Here is a 16,740-nt window from a genome sequence, read left to right on the forward strand (position 1 = left end):
ATCTGTGCGAAACAGTCGTAGCTTTGTTCTTAAGCTGAGAGAGTTATTCCTTCAAATTTTCGACAGCATACCGAACGCCGCTTTTGCTTTGACGTTTTGTTCGATTCCGCCTTCTATGAAGACCATACTTCCAAGGTATTGAAAGCTCTAACCGGAAATATTTATTTAAGAGGATGGTCGGGTTCCGAGACTGATCATTTTTGTTTTGCCGGAATAAACTTTCAGCCCCCACAACTTCTGCTTCTCTCTCCATACATGTTGTCATTTGATGAAGATCCATGATCCTATGAGAGAGTAAGCAAACATCGTCCGCGTAATCCAAATGCTTTAAATGGGATGTCAAAGTCCACCTCCACTACCTGACAGAGCTGAGCGCAGTATACTTCGCTTATCACCAACAAGAACAATATTGGCGACAGAATACAGACCTGTCTGACTCCGCTATGGAATTCAAATTCATCTGACAACCTACCATCGTGCAGAACGTGACACTTGGATCCATCATAATGTTGCTTTAATAATAGCAATTGGTTTTTCTGGGATACCTCTCCTCCGCAAAGCTAACCAGTTATACTCCATGTTGACGCTATCAAAGGCTTTCTCGAATTCGATGAACACTGTTCAATAATGATCCGCAGGGTGTTGATAAGATCAATACACGAGGATCCAGCGCGGAATACTTCTTGTTCGGCATTGAGTGTACACGAGTGCCTCAAGTTGTTCTCTGATACGTTTCAGTATGACTCTTGCTACTATTTTGGCAACGTTAGGTAAAACGCAAATTCCTCTCCAGTTTTCGCATTTTGTAATATCTACTTTTTTTGGGAGCTTGACGATAATTCCCTTCTTTCACTCATGGGCGAAGCTTTCGGCGGTCAATGCTTCTTTTATGAGCGGAAAGGAGAAGTTCGCTTGATGACGTTGGCGCTGCTGTAAAGGATCTGCGGGAGTTCCATCAATTCCTACCTTTTTATTGTTCTTAAGTGCTTTAATTACGGCAACGAAAACTGAGGAAAAGTTTTCTTTCCACCTTCTGACCTGCTCATCCACCGAACCTATCACAGTACCGTCTACTTCTTTCACCAGGTGTTGCTTTGAGCTGTGTGGACCGTTCAGCTGTCGCACCTGTTTCCAACATGTTCTGCTTCTTGCGCCAATGCGTTAATGTAGTTACGCTTGTCGCGGTGCACATTGCAGTGAATCTGTCTTTTTTTCATGCGATACCACTAGGTATAGACGAAATTATGGCCGAGGTGATAGCCCTAATAGCCGCCTGGCCGTCAGTGCATTCCATTCTGGTTTGAGTTTGATTTGAGTATTTTGCATGATTCTCTGATTGCTAGTAATTCCGCTAAAAATAAATTGGTGCAAGCAGACAGCCGAAAAGACTTAGAGAAATTTAAGGATCAGAGAATATTCCCACCCCAACTCCACACTCCATCTTTAACCGTGAGTTACTATCTTTACCGCCAGTAAAGATAGTGGTTCTTGCAGAAAAGATTACTTTAAAATCTTGACTGAGGTTCAAGGCAAGGGTGAAGCAATCAGTGTCCGTAGCGAAAAACCCCCGTTGGAAACAGTTCGTTAATGTTGCCATGCCCATCATAGGGTCTGGTTTAATTCTTTAAGCCTTAGTGCGCTGCACGATCCTAAAAATACAATATATGGCTTAGGCCCTCTTAGCCTGTTTTCCTTTGTTTACTTTCCAGTTTAGTTTAGGATCTACAATGACTCTTAGATATTTCGCGCTGAAAAATAAAGACAGGATTTTGACTATTCAGTGGGGGGAGGGTGAAGGCAGGTATTTTATTTGTGGTTTTAAAGAGCATCAGTTCAATTTTGCTCAGATTACAGCTGCTCGTGGCCCTGCTGCTTATTTTCTGCAAAACCATCTGCGTGATTTCGCTAATCACGATGACGGACTTTTCCGACACCAGTAAAATAAAATCATGAGTATTAGCTACTGCCTTCACCCCATACCTTTTTAACTTTATAATAATTTTATTCATGACTAAAATCCATAAGGGCGGAGAGACAATACCGCCCTGGGGTGTTTAGAAGAAATTATGTTGCCTTTAGAAGCTTGAATCCATCTATCATACTCAGTACAGAAATTATCCATTGTTGAATTAAAGCCTCTACCCCCAAGCAAGTGATTTATGAATCGATTCAGTAAGGCCGTTATTGAAAGCACCTTCTACGTCTAGAAAGGTAGCAAGAGTAAATTCTTTATAGTAAATTGTCTTCTCAATGTTACGCACTACTTTATGAAGAGTCGTCTCAGTAGACTTGCCTTCTTCTAGCAGACATTCTACGACATTCAGCTAATTGGCTGAACATCCTTCCGCGCATTACGGGCCACGCCTACCCACTTTCAGGATAAAAACTATTTTAACCTGTCCCCATGTCTCCAGTATATGATGAGATAGAAGCATCCTTTGAAGATGGTTTCAAGCCTTACTGCTGGGTCTATGCCATCCAAACCTGGAGATTTAAAGATAGCGAAAATATTACCAGTCTAGAACATGCTTTCTTTTATCATAACAGAATTAATTGGTTCACATATGAAGAAGATTAGTGTTTGGAGTTCTAAGCTTTTCAGGGTTGTAGTTCTCGCAGACCGGAAAATGTGTCGCCATCAGTACTTTCAAGGATTCAGGTACAGAAGATGTCCACAATCCATCAGGTTGTGGAGGGAGTTGAAAATTCTCCATTTTTTGTGTAGCATAATTAATTAAATTGCTTAGGCATATTTATGTGGTTCAAGAGCTGTCAGAAAGTCAATTTATTCTAAAATTTAGTACGTGAATAAAAAGAAAACTATATCAAGTAGAACTTTGAATTATCCTGTGATTCTGTTGTTCAACTTTAGTCAAAGTTAAGTAAAAAAACCTTCTTCGAAAGCCTCATGTCTTAAATAACCTTTAAGGATAAAGACAAAATCAGAGATTAGAAATATGAGTATTTTTACTTCAATAGACAGCCCTATTACATTGCAATCATTATTTTTTGTTTTGTTTTGTTTCTAGACTCAATGTGTCCTTGTCCATTCTACGAGCGTATACTGAGATAGCATTTACTCCCTTTTTAATATTAACTAGAATTCTTCCGAAAATACCATTAGATTTAATCTGCTTATTCAATGCAACCCTATTCATTGTATCTTCTACATGAGAGTAGACTCTTTGACAATAAATTTCCAATTTCTGACTTGAAAGACCAAGACCAGTCAAAGTTGAGGGTTGCTCAACAAGAAAAAAAGTTAAGTAACAAAAATGAACCAAAGGCACATAAGTCGCAAAAAGTAAAATACCAAAACAGAGATACGTTTTTTTTTGTTTTTGGTCCTGGAAAATTTCGATACAATGTTCAAGGAAGACGTCACACATCCGACGTCTCACAGAAGAAGGTAAGATAATCCGTTCAATTCCTCACTCCTTGGAGTTACATCCGCCCTGCCTTCCTGCTCCCATGTATATGCAATATATTGCAAAAGAACAAGACATCGCGCCAACAACAGACCAAGAGACGTCACACATAAGTGGCAGGCAGGCATCAGGACACTCAGAAGTCAAGAAAAAGAATATAGAACACAGAACAGGACAGAACAGAACACACTGCTGCAATAAGTTACCTTAAGGCTATTTAAGATAAATCCACATGCGAAGAACAATCTTCCATTTTTTAACTCGGATATCGTCTTTTTTTTGTGTCTTCTAAATTCCTTTCGTGTTCTCCATAAATAGCTTGGGATTAGAGATGTATCTTGGATGTACCTAAACTCGTATGCAACAGCAGGAGATTCAGTTCTGAAATACAAAAAAAAATAGAGACTTATGGGAATGGGTGAGGTGGAAGAAATCTAACATTATGTGTCCAATATATTTTTGTGAATCAATGAAGCTTGAGAAGCGATATGTCGATTGGCCGGAAGGGCAAAGCAGATAGATGTGAGTATTGTACTTAAATGTTGAGCCGTCTGCCACTGATGCTGTTGTATGATGGGCTAAAGCTGGAGCAGGCCAAGGACGATGTCGGTACTGATGCGATGCGAAGGAATTACGATAGCAATCAAATTAAGTTTAACTGCCAAAAGGTAGGTAAAGCTAAAATGGAGTTACTATACCTTCCTATACCTAAGCACACGTCGTCGTCGATACTACATATAAGGAGGGAGAGGTGCTGCGATTGGGGTTGGAATTGGTTTTATTGCGCTTAATCGCTTTTTAAGGGAATTTTTTTTTTGATATCTTAAACCTCTCTCCCTGGAAGGGGGTTTTCGTATTATAACTATAGACTTTAGTTAGGAGTTAGATACTTAACTATACTTATATTTGATTTGATGTTCAATCAAATCAAAATATAAATTGCAATGCACATGAACTTTGAGTGGTTGTAGGGGGGATTATTGGTGATAAATGGATTGTATTGTAGAGATAAGGTCTTGTAGATGAAAAAAAAAATGGACCTGTTACATCCTTTTGCTTCGCTTATGTGCCTATCTGATTGAAATGCAGACTTTGATTGGTACTAACATCATCCAACTGCAAGAGGATCTTTATAAAGAAGTTTAATATTTAAAAACAAAATTGTTTGCAATTTTTCTTGCATGAAACTAAAGATACATTTTAAAAATAATAGGCTTTCGCACCAATAGGTCAACTTGAAATCTTATAGTTCACCTTACCGCAGAACGGAACAAATATTAACATCGTTATTGAGAAAGTCTGTTTATTGCATCGAAAATCCGTGCCTTCGTTGGAGTAAAATTACCTTTAGGACCTTTTAATACAAGTAAGTATAGGAGGGTTAAACGTTTGAAATCCACAAAATAAATGCTGGTGTGCCCCAGGTCTGCGTTTTATCTCCGACCTTTTTCTTCAATTTTTTAAGTGATCTTCGAATTCGAATCTAATTAATTGTTTTGCTGGCGAGAGCACTCTTAGCATTTCATATTGGTTTCCAGACTCACATCCCTTCTCTTTGGTTGTGAACTTATATAGCATTTTAACATTGGATATGAAACCTCGTGGAGTTTTATGCTTTGAGAACTCAATGCTGTTTTTATTTGAAATGATACAATACATTTTTCTCTCTCTCTGATCTGCCTACAATCTATAAAACCTACATACGTCAAAATCTTGAGGGTAACTTCCATCTCTTAGATGGTGCTGCCGAAATGCACTAAAGCTTTTTATTTACTTTACTTTAGTTGGCGCTATAGCGCATCATGCATCTGGGCCTTAAGTAATATATCCCCCAGCTTACACGATCTCTGCTGTCTCTAGATTCAAATACCAAGCTGGTGTGCGCCGGCCTTACCTTCATCACTCCATATCGGAGATGAGGTCTGCTTCTGGTTTCCTCAGACTTAGCTTTTAATACTCTACGGGCTAGAGTTTCGATGTTTATTCGCTTAATCACTGAACACGTAGTTTTTTAGTGGCAAGTCCCTTTAAAGGTCGTTTAGTTTGTGATTGTGTCTTCTCCGCCAAATATTATTTGCCTGTCAACACAAACCGGTCGATATATTGTACGTAGAATCTTCCTTTTCCCCTTCCTCTCGGTGGTGCAAAATCGTATCGTCACCTCCTAGTGGTGCCGCCCGCTGGATAGCTGAAAGGTAAACTAACCACGAACGTGCTGTGTCACCTGAGTTACCTTTTCAGAGAGAAGGAGCAAAAGACCAGATATCCCTCTGATAACGTTGACAACCCCCCTTCCGCAAACGAAAAAAGTACAACGATTTACGTTTATGATAACCCTCAAGGAGATGCGATAGAATGGGCCAGGCAGGAGGAAGATTGAAGGGTATGATTTCTACTATGGGAATTGTCTACTCGATGGGAAGAAGCGCTTATTTGGATGTGGTTTTGCTGTCAGAGGGAAACTATGGCAAAGAGTTTTAAGCTTTCGGAAAGTAAGCGAAAGAGTGACGAAAATCCGCATTAAGGCCAAATTCCATCACCTGAGGCTTTCAGTACGCATGCCCCGCCGAAAGAGAAAGATGACAATACCAAAGAAAATTGTATGAGTTCCTCGTCAAAACATATGAGCAATGTCTCAAAAACGATGTTAAAATTCTCCTGGGAGATTTTAACGCCAAAATTGGTAAAGAAGGCATCTTTGGTAGGTCAATCGGAAGACATAGCCTACACGATATCACAACTGGAAACGGACTCAGGCTTATCGACTTCCTGACCGAGAAAAACAGGGTGTTGAGTAGCACCAGATTCCCTCGCCTTGATAACGAATATCCATTGAAGCTCTTAGGCGAACAACAACCTCGAGGAAAAGATTCAACGTTGGAAGACTGCAGCAGGAGGATACCACCAATGAACCCTACAACAGTCGAGATGTGCCCAGATGCCCACTGGCAGCTTTGCAAACAATTCATCAGGAATGCTGCAGAAGAAGTGCTAGTTTTCTCACAGCCGCCACCAAGGAACCCCTGATTTGACTCTGAATGTGCTCAGCCAAACCAAGCCAAAACGGAGGCATACAGATTGTGGCAGCAAATGAGGGGACGAGCTACCCGCCTGCTCTATGTCGACAAGAAAAGGGATGAAAACCGCTTGCTCAGAGTGAGATCAAACTATCCATCACCAGGCTGAACTCAAACAAAGCGACAGGTTATACGGTCGGCAGGCGGAGCTTTTTAAGAACGCTGGAGCAGATCTGGTAGGAGCATGCCCCATCTAGTTACTAAAATTTGGTCGGAAGAAAGCATGCCCGATGAGTGGAACCTAAGCACTATCTGCCCGATCCATAAAAAGGTGACCGCCTTCTTTGCGTCAACTACAGAGGCATTATCCTTTTAAACATCGCGTAAAAGATCTTGTCCAGCGTATTATGTGAACGTCTGAAGCCATTTACTGACGAACTAATTGGCCCTTACCAGTGTGGCTTCAGGCCTAGAAAATCTACCATCGACCAAATTTTCACTCTACGCCAAATCCTCGAAAAGGCCCAAAAACGTAACATCGAAACACACTTTCATCTATTTTAAAGCAGCTTATGACAGTGTAGACAGGAACGAACTATACCGTGCCATGTGGAGTTTTTGTATCCCTACAAAACTGATACGGCTTATAAGGCTTGTTTCTGCGTGAAAATTGGAAGAGACTTGACCAAAACATTCGAAACCACGAGAGGGCTTCGACAAGGTGAGAGTCGATTCACACATTAGACTTGGTCAAAATGTGACAATGTACAGGTACAACTTCGAGATGGTAAACGAATTTGTTAATCTGAGTCCTGCTGTTAATTCTGCAAATGACATCAAAGTGGAGATCAAACGCAGAATTACCCTTGCTAATCGCTGTTTCTTTGGCCTTAGTAAGCAGTTGAGAAATAAGGTCCTATGCCGAAGTACCAAAGAGGCACTGAACAAAACTTTAATCATTGCTGTATGGTGCAGAAGCATGAACCCTCTTCCAGGCGAATGAAGGATCTCTTGGTATCTTCGAAAGGAAGATACGATCTATGGTCCGGTTTGTGTCGACAGGAAAAGTAATATCTGGCGGAGAAGATTTAACCAGGAGTTATGCGAGTTGTAAAGTGACTTGCCACTGGTCAAAAAACTGTGCGTACAATGCTTAAGATGGCTAGGGCTTGTCGAGCGAACGAACATCGAATCTCCACCCCGTAAGGTATTCAACGCCAAGCCTGAGGGAACAAGAAGCAGAGGCAGGCCTCATCTCCGGTGGAGTGATTAAGTTAAGGCCGACGCACGTCAACTTGGTATTCGAAACTGGAGGCAGCAAGCCAGAGATCGAGTAAGCTGGCGAAAGTTATTACTTAAAGCGCAGGAGCATAATGCGCTGAAGTGCCAACTAAAATAAAGTAAAGTAAGAATCTTTCTCTCAAAGAAATCAAGGGACTCTTCATCAAACTGGGAAAGATTTCATGCTTCTGCTCTATAAAGTAAAACTGCAATGATCAAAGTTTTCTACTGTGTCTGGTTATTACTTTGTGATAGGGCTTTATTCCTCAATTGCTTACTTAGGTCACAGCAATAGCGAATAGCAAGGAAGATTTCATCGCTGATGTCATTTGCAGAGTTCACAGTAGTTCCCAGGTAAATACAATCATTTACCACTTTTAAGTCCAATTTATCAATGGTTTTGTCTTCATTAATCACAAGACCCAGTCTGTTCGCTTCAGACTCGATACCGGAAAAGGAACCAGGCCTAAGGCTACACAGCTAATGGCCAATCACTTCATCTGTGAATAGGTTTGATGTCTAAAAGGCTGATGCCTCTGTAGTTTGGCGCAGAGAGGGCGAGATGAACTCTGATCTCATTCGGATCAAGTTTGTGGAATTCCAGATCACCAACCAAATGTATTTGTCGGGGCTGCTCCTTGACGGAGTCGTGGGCTTCATCGCCATTAAACAGCAGCTTAAAATGATATTTTCAAATTTTTAGTAGCAGCTTAGTCTCCAGTACAGTATTTATCTCCTTATCTTGGCAGGCTCCAGGGCGGCTAGTGAATTCCGTTGTTTGCCTCTTGACCCGTCTATAAAACCTCCGCACCTATTTCCTACTAAAGCATCTCAGGATTTCCTCGACTTAACGCTGCTCATGTGCCATTGTCTTTTTTCTGAGCAAACGGTTTTCATCCCTTCTTTTATCGACATAGAGCTGACGGGATATCCGCTTCCTCCTTTGCTGCCACAGTCTTTATACCTCCGTTTTGGCTCTGTTTACTTGAGCACATTCGTAGTCAAACCAAGGGTTCCTCGCTGGTGACTGTGAGAACCCTAGTACTTTTTCCGCAGCATTTCTGATTACCTGTTGGCAAAGCTGCCAAGGGGTTTAAAGCTTTTTGGACAGTATTAAAAAAAAAGAGATTTTAAGATCATTATTAAACATTAACTTACTTAAGTCACCCAAATAACGTCGTGAAGTCTTTTTCCTCACACTTGTTTACAGTTATTTTAATGGACTAACACTTTTAAGAATGCCCATCAGTTTAGCCTTGATCTTATCTTCTTATGAAAAAGTTTAAGTGCTGAAAAGGAGTTAGTTCATGCTCCTGCAGAAATCAATAAAATTGAATTTTGAAGTTCTTTGAAATCAAAATCGCTGCCTAAGCGATAGATTAATTCATACTATTTCCAAACAGTCAACTCTTTTGCCAACAACTAATGAATACCTAGATAGTTTGCTAGTCTCGAAACTTTTATTTTTGTATTCAAAAGTTTTACAACCAATTTATTGTCTTTGATGTTGTGTAAAATTTCCAAACGTTCACGTCGCTATATGCTTTTGTGAAATAAACTACATCGTCTAAATTTTCCATAGTTTACTATAACCAACCAAAACTTCAAAAGAATAACTTTCGCATCCGTTTTGAGGTTTTGTGCAAATGTAACAATATATATAAATTGACTTCACCTGGTTACTGCTTGGAACCACAATTATACCCCAAGTGCACCACAACTGCACCACTTAATTTTCAACCGCACCAAAAATGTTCTATAAACTCGGACAGCATCAACTTGCTTTGGGATCGTCCTGTAGTAAACTCCTTCCGCTGCCGGGCCGCCAGGAACAACTTCAATTCCAACAAAATACTTAACAAAAAAGAATATACATACAACCTATTCCTGTACTATACAACTGTCAAGGATCAGTGTCCATTTTTAACACAATGAATAAACAGAACACAATAGTAGGACCATAAAGCCAAAAGACCAACACGTCCTTTTTCTGATGGTTAGGTTGGTGCTGACCACCATCACCATGGAAGCAAGCATAACACATATACTTATACACAGGCTACAAGAAGACACATCCCTGAGGACATTTCTCTTCCAAAAAATGCAAAAAAAAAATGTTGTTTCCATATTCAAGAGAGTATATCAGCTCAGCAGCAGCTGCAGCGTAGGCGGGGGTGGCCGTTTGACCGTTTCGGGAGGAAGCTGGGAACAAGGATTGGAAGTCCAGCAGTGTAACCATTCATGATGTATGTCCTTTTTTACTGAATTCAAACTTCCAAATATAACCCTTTTGTTGTTTGTCTTTCGATTCCTCGAAATCCCGTATTTACGTCCATTTTATATCCTTCACTATCCAGGCACACAGCATCAGGGGTCCTGTGGGTATTTTAACGTGTCTTGTTGTATTTAATTTTTATTGTTCTTTCTCGTGATTTAAACACTTTTTCTCCCTCTCTGAATTCAACCTCTTTGATTGCAAGGCAGGTATATGAATACAAGTCCTGCTGCTCCTGCTGGTTTGATGATGATGCTGTGAAATGTTGTCCTTTCTATTTATTTTACACTCGAGTCCTTTTTTAATTGTAACCCTTTAGCGAGATCTTTCTTATACATACAATTTTGTTTTTATATTCTTTCTTCAATTCGTTTTAAATTAATTTTCTATCACAACGAATGACACTCATGATGGGCAGAAGCAAAATGAAGAAGGAGCCAGCGGTTGATGGAAATGATGAAAAATCAATCAGCTCGTGATTTGCATTTTCTCCACTCAAACACTTCGTACTTCGTAGGGGTGTAATGTTTTTTCACTGTAGTTTTTCACCCCATCACCGTCCGTAGTCGTGTCGCTTAGTCTGCTCTCAGAAAACACTTTTCAACATCGCATCGGAGCGTAGCGTATATAGCAGCTTTGAATTGATAATTAGCAAACTCTGCATAAGTGACATGACTAGCGGAACAAGTATCAATTTAAAATGGTTGCAACTCTTCTTTGGTGATGATGTGTCCATAGCCTTATATTTAAAGTATTTAAAGTGGCAGAGTTGATAACGACGACAGGCGCGGCGGTGGTGATGGGGCTTACATCTCACATAACCCTTCCTCTTACTATTTAAGGGATGATGAATATATTAGAAAATAGAAGGAATCAGTTTTAAGAGCATGGATTTCGACTTAAGGACACTTTGCGAAGGAATTAGCTACACGCTTACTTGACATTTAAAGTATATTGAAAATGTTAATAGACGTCAAGAAATGAGATGGATTTTGTTAAGTTCTTAAATGGTTTTCGAATTCTAGTTTACAATTCAAAAAGAATTTGAAGTTTCGTTGGTAATTTCACCAGTTTTTACCTTTTTGAATTTGAAACACTATTTAAACTGACAGCTGTCAAATGATTTATTTTTTCGTGTAGTATTTTGATGTATATAGATTGACGCCCGAACAAAGGTCCGAAATTGTGGAAATATATTTTGAAAATCATGGTTCTATTCGAAATACGTGTAATATCCATGACGTGTTGGTTATGGCGTTGGACTGTCATGTTAAAAGTCTTCGGTTCAATCCGGTAAAGTTTTTTGTACGGGTACTGTCTATTGCGAGGAATTGACAAATTATCCAATAGTAATTTTTTTCGTGCCCGGCAAAAATCCTCGTTTCAAACCCTCCTAGTGGGTGCCGGGCGGTAATGATCACCACAGTTGTCTTGTACGTTGTCAAGATGGAGATCAGCTAAGATCAGGTTGAATTGCTGAAGTTTCCTACTCCTTAATAGTAGCAAGTTTTAGCAATGCAATTTGACCATAGATACGGGGTCCCTAATTTCAGTGGTGGTGTGAGCGTCTTACATAATCCGTGCCAAGAATGAAAGGCTGGGGGGCAAACCAATGGCTAACGAGCTCATTCGGATGCCTTGACAGGGTCCGTCTTATTTTTTGCGTTACCCCGGTATATCGGCTCTGCCGGGGCTGACCTCTTTTTTTACAACCTACTCGTGGGACCAACATTCAAAAAACTTTAACAAAATGGACGAACAAGACATGATAAACGTAGAACCATCCACAGACTTGGAGGATGAACTCTTGGCCTCCAGCCAGGAGACCTTGAAGGGGAGTTCATTTAGCGCTGTTAGTTCCAGCACTTGTGAGCAACCCAAAACCACAGAAAGTTTAGGCATTGCTATTCATAGCACTCCTATTCTTCCTAAACCGTATACAAAACCGAAACCCTCGGGTAGCAGTGCAACTCGAGGAACCAAGAAACCATCGGAAGGCGCTCTTCTCAGGAACCACATCAAAACGGACTCGCACATTCTTGCGAAGATTGCCAAAAATGAAGAGACCGCAGTGTTTCAAGAGAGGGACGCCCAGGATAAAATAAAGTACCAAAGTGATGAATACAACAACCTTCTAGCCAGCCGAGAAAAGGCTGTTAAGCGAAACAGATCTCAGGTAGAGATCTGCCCGTCTCAGAAAAAGAGCAAGCTTGACGACCGGACAAAGCCAGTGAAAGCACCATCTTCTGGAGCAGTGCAACTGCGTACTCTTAGTGAGGTTGTCAGGGATGACCTCCACGTAGCAGTTGTGGATGAGCTCTCCACAAACAGCAAACGTCTGCTGAACGTGTGGAACTCTATCGATTCAAGTGTTTTCATACACTATATCGAAGACAACCAATACGACCTCTTTTATAGAACCGCAGATAAAGACCAAGGTAATCCCAGAACTTGTATTTTAGCTAAGAAACATAAAGGATTTGTATGTCTAAATTTTAGCACTCCTGATCTGACAGTTGTCAGATTTGAAGATAAGAATACACATGGTTTGCTGTTGGCCTATTTTTACTCTGCCCATAATGCACCATCACCTCCGGAGGAGGTGTGCAAAATCATAACCGAAGCAAAAACCAGAAAGGCAAACTTTCTGATCGGAGGCAACGCAAATGCTCGGCATACCCTTCGGGGAAGTTCTGAGATCAACGAACGAGGTGAGTCACTTTTTGATTTTATTATTGAAAATAATATGACCATTTGTAACAGAGGCAATACTCCCACTTTCGTCTTTCCGAGCTCGGAAAATTATGATGGATGTGAGGATGTACTTGATGTTACTTTAGTAAACAACCGTAATTTATTAGTGGAGAATTGGAGAGTTTTCCCTTTAAATTCGTTTTCGGATCACAAGTGGATTCTTTTTCAAATTAATTTCGAGTCGAAAAACCCTCCACCTTGTAGAAATCCCAAAAGAACTGACTTGAAGAAATTCAGTCAAATTGCTGATTCTAAACTAAGCAACTAAACGAATCTCACTGAGTCGATAGGAGACCTTGAATCAAAGGTGTAAACCTTTGAAACTTCTATAAGTAAAGCTTTAGGAGTCTCTTGCCCAGTTAAATATAGCCGTAAAACCCTTCCTTCTTGGTGGAATGAAGAATTGTGCAGTCTTAGGAAAATGACGAGGACAATTTTCAATATCGCCACAAACATTAGTTTTACCAACCGTATAAAGACTCTATCCCGAAAGTGGGTAGGCGAGGTCACGAATCCGCGAAGGATTTCAGACCAATAAGCTTAACATCTTTTGTGTTTAAAACCTTGGAGCGCATTCTTGATTACCATATTAGAGAAATCCTAGTTGCACGACCTCTCGAAAGCTCTCAGCATGCTTATCTTAAGGGCAAATCTACGGAGACTGCCCTCCATGAGGTAGTGCGTACTGTAGAACAAACAATCCGTTATATAGAATTTATTCTTGCCACCTTCCTAGACATAGAAGATGCTTTTAACAGCGTCCTTACCGAATCCATAGAGGAATCGCTCGTTAAGTTTGGTGTTGAAGAATTCATTCGAGAATGTATTATTTCCATGCTCAGTGGTAGGAACAAACGCAGGGCCTGTTCTTAGCAAAGCCCACAATATTAATAAGCTAAAGAAGGTTCAGAGAACAGCTTGCGTGGGCACCATAGGGGCTATGCGTACTTGCCCAACGGATGCTTTAAACGTTATTTTGGATCTTCTACCAATCGACCATTTTATTAAATACATAGTTTCCTGCAGCGCTATTAGGCTGAAGCAATCAAACAGCTGGTTGTCAAAACTTTATGGTCACAGCAAAACAATGAAATTGTTTCCCTCAGATATTATCACTGACTACTGTACTCCTACTTTGAGCTTTAGTAAGGGTTTTAAGACCTTTTTCAGGTTGAAGATTATCTTTCGAATTAAATACATTTCATGTCAATTTAAAAAGATCATCATTGTTTTGTTCCATTTCAAAGTTGTATACCTCTGAAAAACACCCTTTATAAACACAATTTTAATTAAAATCTTTATTGTTTTATTATTATTAACGACAAAAAGATTATAATAAATATTTATTTTCTTCTCATGATCTTCATCCCAAACTAAATATCTTCAAATTATTAAATCCCTTAGACTTGTCAATTTTTCCGATCAGCCTACCTTTAAATAACGCTGTTTCCTTCTTTGCATTTTTCCACAATATATCCACAGCCATTGTTGTCTCTGGCACATAGCTCGGTAGCATTTCTTCATCAATTCTGTAATCGTGCACATAATAGATGCCCTTTTGCACTGGGCATGATTTAAAGAAATTTCCATGTTTCAGCAAATCCTCGTAAATTACTTTCAAAATTGGATCGGTAGTTTTGGTTGTCAAAAATTTACAAAAGTGTACAGTTCGTTTTATCAATGTTGTCCAATTGGCATCACTATTTTCCAGTGATATTGCATATTCCAGAGTCATGTCATCCAATTGTTCGATTACATTTATATGACAGTTGATAGTAGTTTCTCCAGTGTCATTCCGAATTTCAAGTTTAACCTCGAGTTTGTCTTTGTTGATTTCATAAGGAAACGATGTGAATATCACCTTAAACGATCGCTGAAAGAGAAGTTTTGAAGATCAGTTTTAGAAGAGCTTTGAAGTCTTTGTTTGTTTCATCCTTACCCAAGCAAAAACGCAAGCTGTCAATGATAATAAAAATAGCAGAAAAACTTGTTTCCTCATTGTTCACAAATTCAAAACTAAAAAGCCTCGAGATCATGAAACTCTCATATGTAATAATTATGCATGATCATGGTAACTGATCTGCGATAAGACAAGTCCACTAGAGCATATAATGACAGCTATTAGTTACTCAAGGCCAAAAGTACAAATCTAATTCGATAGATGGTATCTCGATCATCATAATTATGAATTCATCATATTTAAGAAGGGTGATTAACCATAGAATTATCATTCTCAAGTCGATCACCTATGTCACTAGTCATGGATATTACATTACTCACCACGATTTTGTTGTTATTCTTTACCATTCTTGGATCGGCAGAGGTAAGTTGGATGACGTTTTCAAATAAAACTGTCATTCACCAATATTCATCACTCTTTTGTTTTTAGAAAATTCTCCGCTACATGCCCACTGAGTTCAAGCTATGGAGTGACAATATCGTTCTAAACTACTCTTTCGCCATGGACAAAAATGTGCCTTACGTCAATGTTACCGCGAAGGTTCTTCAAGAAATCAAGCAATTGGACATCCATTCGACTGGTGACATAATTGGAAAAAAAGATCCGTCATACTTTTTCAGTTACAACACCACCTACAGTATTTGTGAATTATTGGCCTGGAAAAGTGCATCACCGATTGGAATGTTCATCTTCCAATATATGAAGGAATATGGAAATCTTCCAGATGGCTGTCCAATTCCAAAGGTTTATACAAAAAATAATTAATTTGAGTTTGAATTTATGTAAAAACGTTTAATTATTCCAGGGTGAATATGGATTCCATAATATTTGGCTTCCAGAAGACCCTCTGACAGCCACACTTCCAGAAATAACTTTCGATGTCAACATTCAAGCAATTGCCACCACTGTTGATGGATCAGCTGTCAACAAGCTAATTCTAAATGACTTCTGGAAAGGTGAAGGAACTATCATTGATGTGCCTGCCGTCAAAAAGAGTGTTCTATCTTTAATTCCAAAGACCATGGGATAAACGGAATGTTATTTCATATAGTTTAAATAAATTGCAAGAGATTATATTATGAAAATCTCATTGAAGAACAAAACAAACCAAACAAAAAGTCATATCAATCACAACCAACTTCGCATTTTTCTTCTTTTGATTGTCTTTAGTCAAATGTGTCAATAAAGTAATGACATTCATAAATCAATCGGCTTTAAACTTTTGCCCCGTTTTAACGACATCTTGAGTGGATTATAATGCTCATTAATCACTCAACTTATAAAGCCCCTATAATATTGATGCATTTTCCGATTATGTACAAACATATATCGTCGTAGCGTCAATCGCGTAGTCGTTTTTTTATCCATTGGAATGCAAAAAGAATGTGTGTACTTTCTGAATGAACCTGAATGGCAACACGTTCCTAGAACCATAGCTATTTGTCTTTTAATAAAAATGTCATTCATTCGGCTTGAGGGAAAATCGAATCGGCCTATCAATCTTTCCACACTCCATTCATACTCAACTTATATGATGAAAATCGTGCATAATATGCCATCACCGCCAGGTGGTGTAACACTCGCATCAGAGGAGCTTAAAACTTTGAAAGACAATTAAATGCCCCGCATGACGATGGATGACAATCTTTTCTTGATGGTTGCGTTTACGATAGACTTTGCAGCGCCAAAATACTCATCATCAGGATTGTGTCTCGAAACTGTCAGACAGCGCGTCGCTTGACAGAGATATATAGAATGAAACTTCATTTCTTATTTTTTTTTTCACCTCTCGATGAAATAAAACTTAATGAAAAATAAAATCACACACTTAAGGATTTTTTTGTTTAACTGAAGAATAATGAAATTATAGATTCGTAGCACACAAACCGGACTTGAAATATTGAGCACGATATTGTGATGTGGGCTATTCTGAGTCACATAAGACGTAACGTATAAGTAGGTAGGTTGGTTTAGAAAGATCACACTCAATTGAAGATCACGCGAAGCAATCTGTCAAAAGATCAG

At 39.4% G+C, this 16,740-nt stretch overlaps 2 protein-coding genes across 2 annotated transcripts; one reads left to right on the forward strand and one right to left on the reverse strand.

Moving 5' to 3' along the window:
- Positions 1-14,113: 14,113 nt before the first annotated feature.
- On the reverse strand, positions 14,114-14,766 carry LOC129943233 (uncharacterized). The gene is made up of 2 exons (XM_056052536.1): positions 14,695-14,766; positions 14,114-14,628 (listed from the first exon to the last, which is right to left on the reverse strand). The coding sequence occupies exons 1-2, from the start codon at positions 14,752-14,754 to the stop codon at positions 14,119-14,121; spliced, it is 570 nt and encodes a 189-aa protein (XP_055908511.1). The 5' UTR covers positions 14,755-14,766; the 3' UTR covers positions 14,114-14,118.
- A 231-nt stretch (positions 14,767-14,997) lies between these two features.
- Positions 14,998-15,849, forward strand: LOC129942341 (uncharacterized). The gene is made up of 3 exons (XM_056051217.1): positions 14,998-15,078; positions 15,145-15,459; positions 15,521-15,849. Exons 1-3 carry the CDS (start codon positions 15,004-15,006, stop codon positions 15,743-15,745), a joined length of 615 nt encoding a protein of 204 aa, XP_055907192.1. The 5' UTR covers positions 14,998-15,003; the 3' UTR covers positions 15,746-15,849.
- The last annotated feature ends 891 nt before the right edge of the window (positions 15,850-16,740 follow it).

The sequence above is a fragment of the Eupeodes corollae genome, chromosome 1 (genome assembly GCF_945859685.1).
Source record: "Eupeodes corollae chromosome 1, idEupCoro1.1, whole genome shotgun sequence".
Taxonomy (NCBI): Eukaryota; Metazoa; Arthropoda; class Insecta; order Diptera; family Syrphidae; genus Eupeodes; species Eupeodes corollae.

Excerpts from the sequence above, each read along its gene's own strand:
- LOC129943233 (XM_056052536.1), bottom strand. The coding sequence starts at position 14,754 with ATGAGGAAACAAGTTTTTCTGCTATTTTTATTATCATTGACAGCTTGC. Across the intron at positions 14,629-14,694 it reads CAGCTTGCGTTTTTGCTTGG|CGATCGTTTAAGGTGATATT; the intron begins GTAAGGATGAAA and ends CTTCTCTTTCAG.
- LOC129942341 (XM_056051217.1), top strand. The coding sequence starts at position 15,004 with ATGTCACTAGTCATGGATATTACATTACTCACCACGATTTTGTTGTTA. Across the intron at positions 15,079-15,144 it reads CCATTCTTGGATCGGCAGAG|AAAATTCTCCGCTACATGCC; the intron begins GTAAGTTGGATG and ends TTTTGTTTTTAG. Across the intron at positions 15,460-15,520 it reads ATGGCTGTCCAATTCCAAAG|GGTGAATATGGATTCCATAA; the intron begins GTTTATACAAAA and ends TAATTATTCCAG.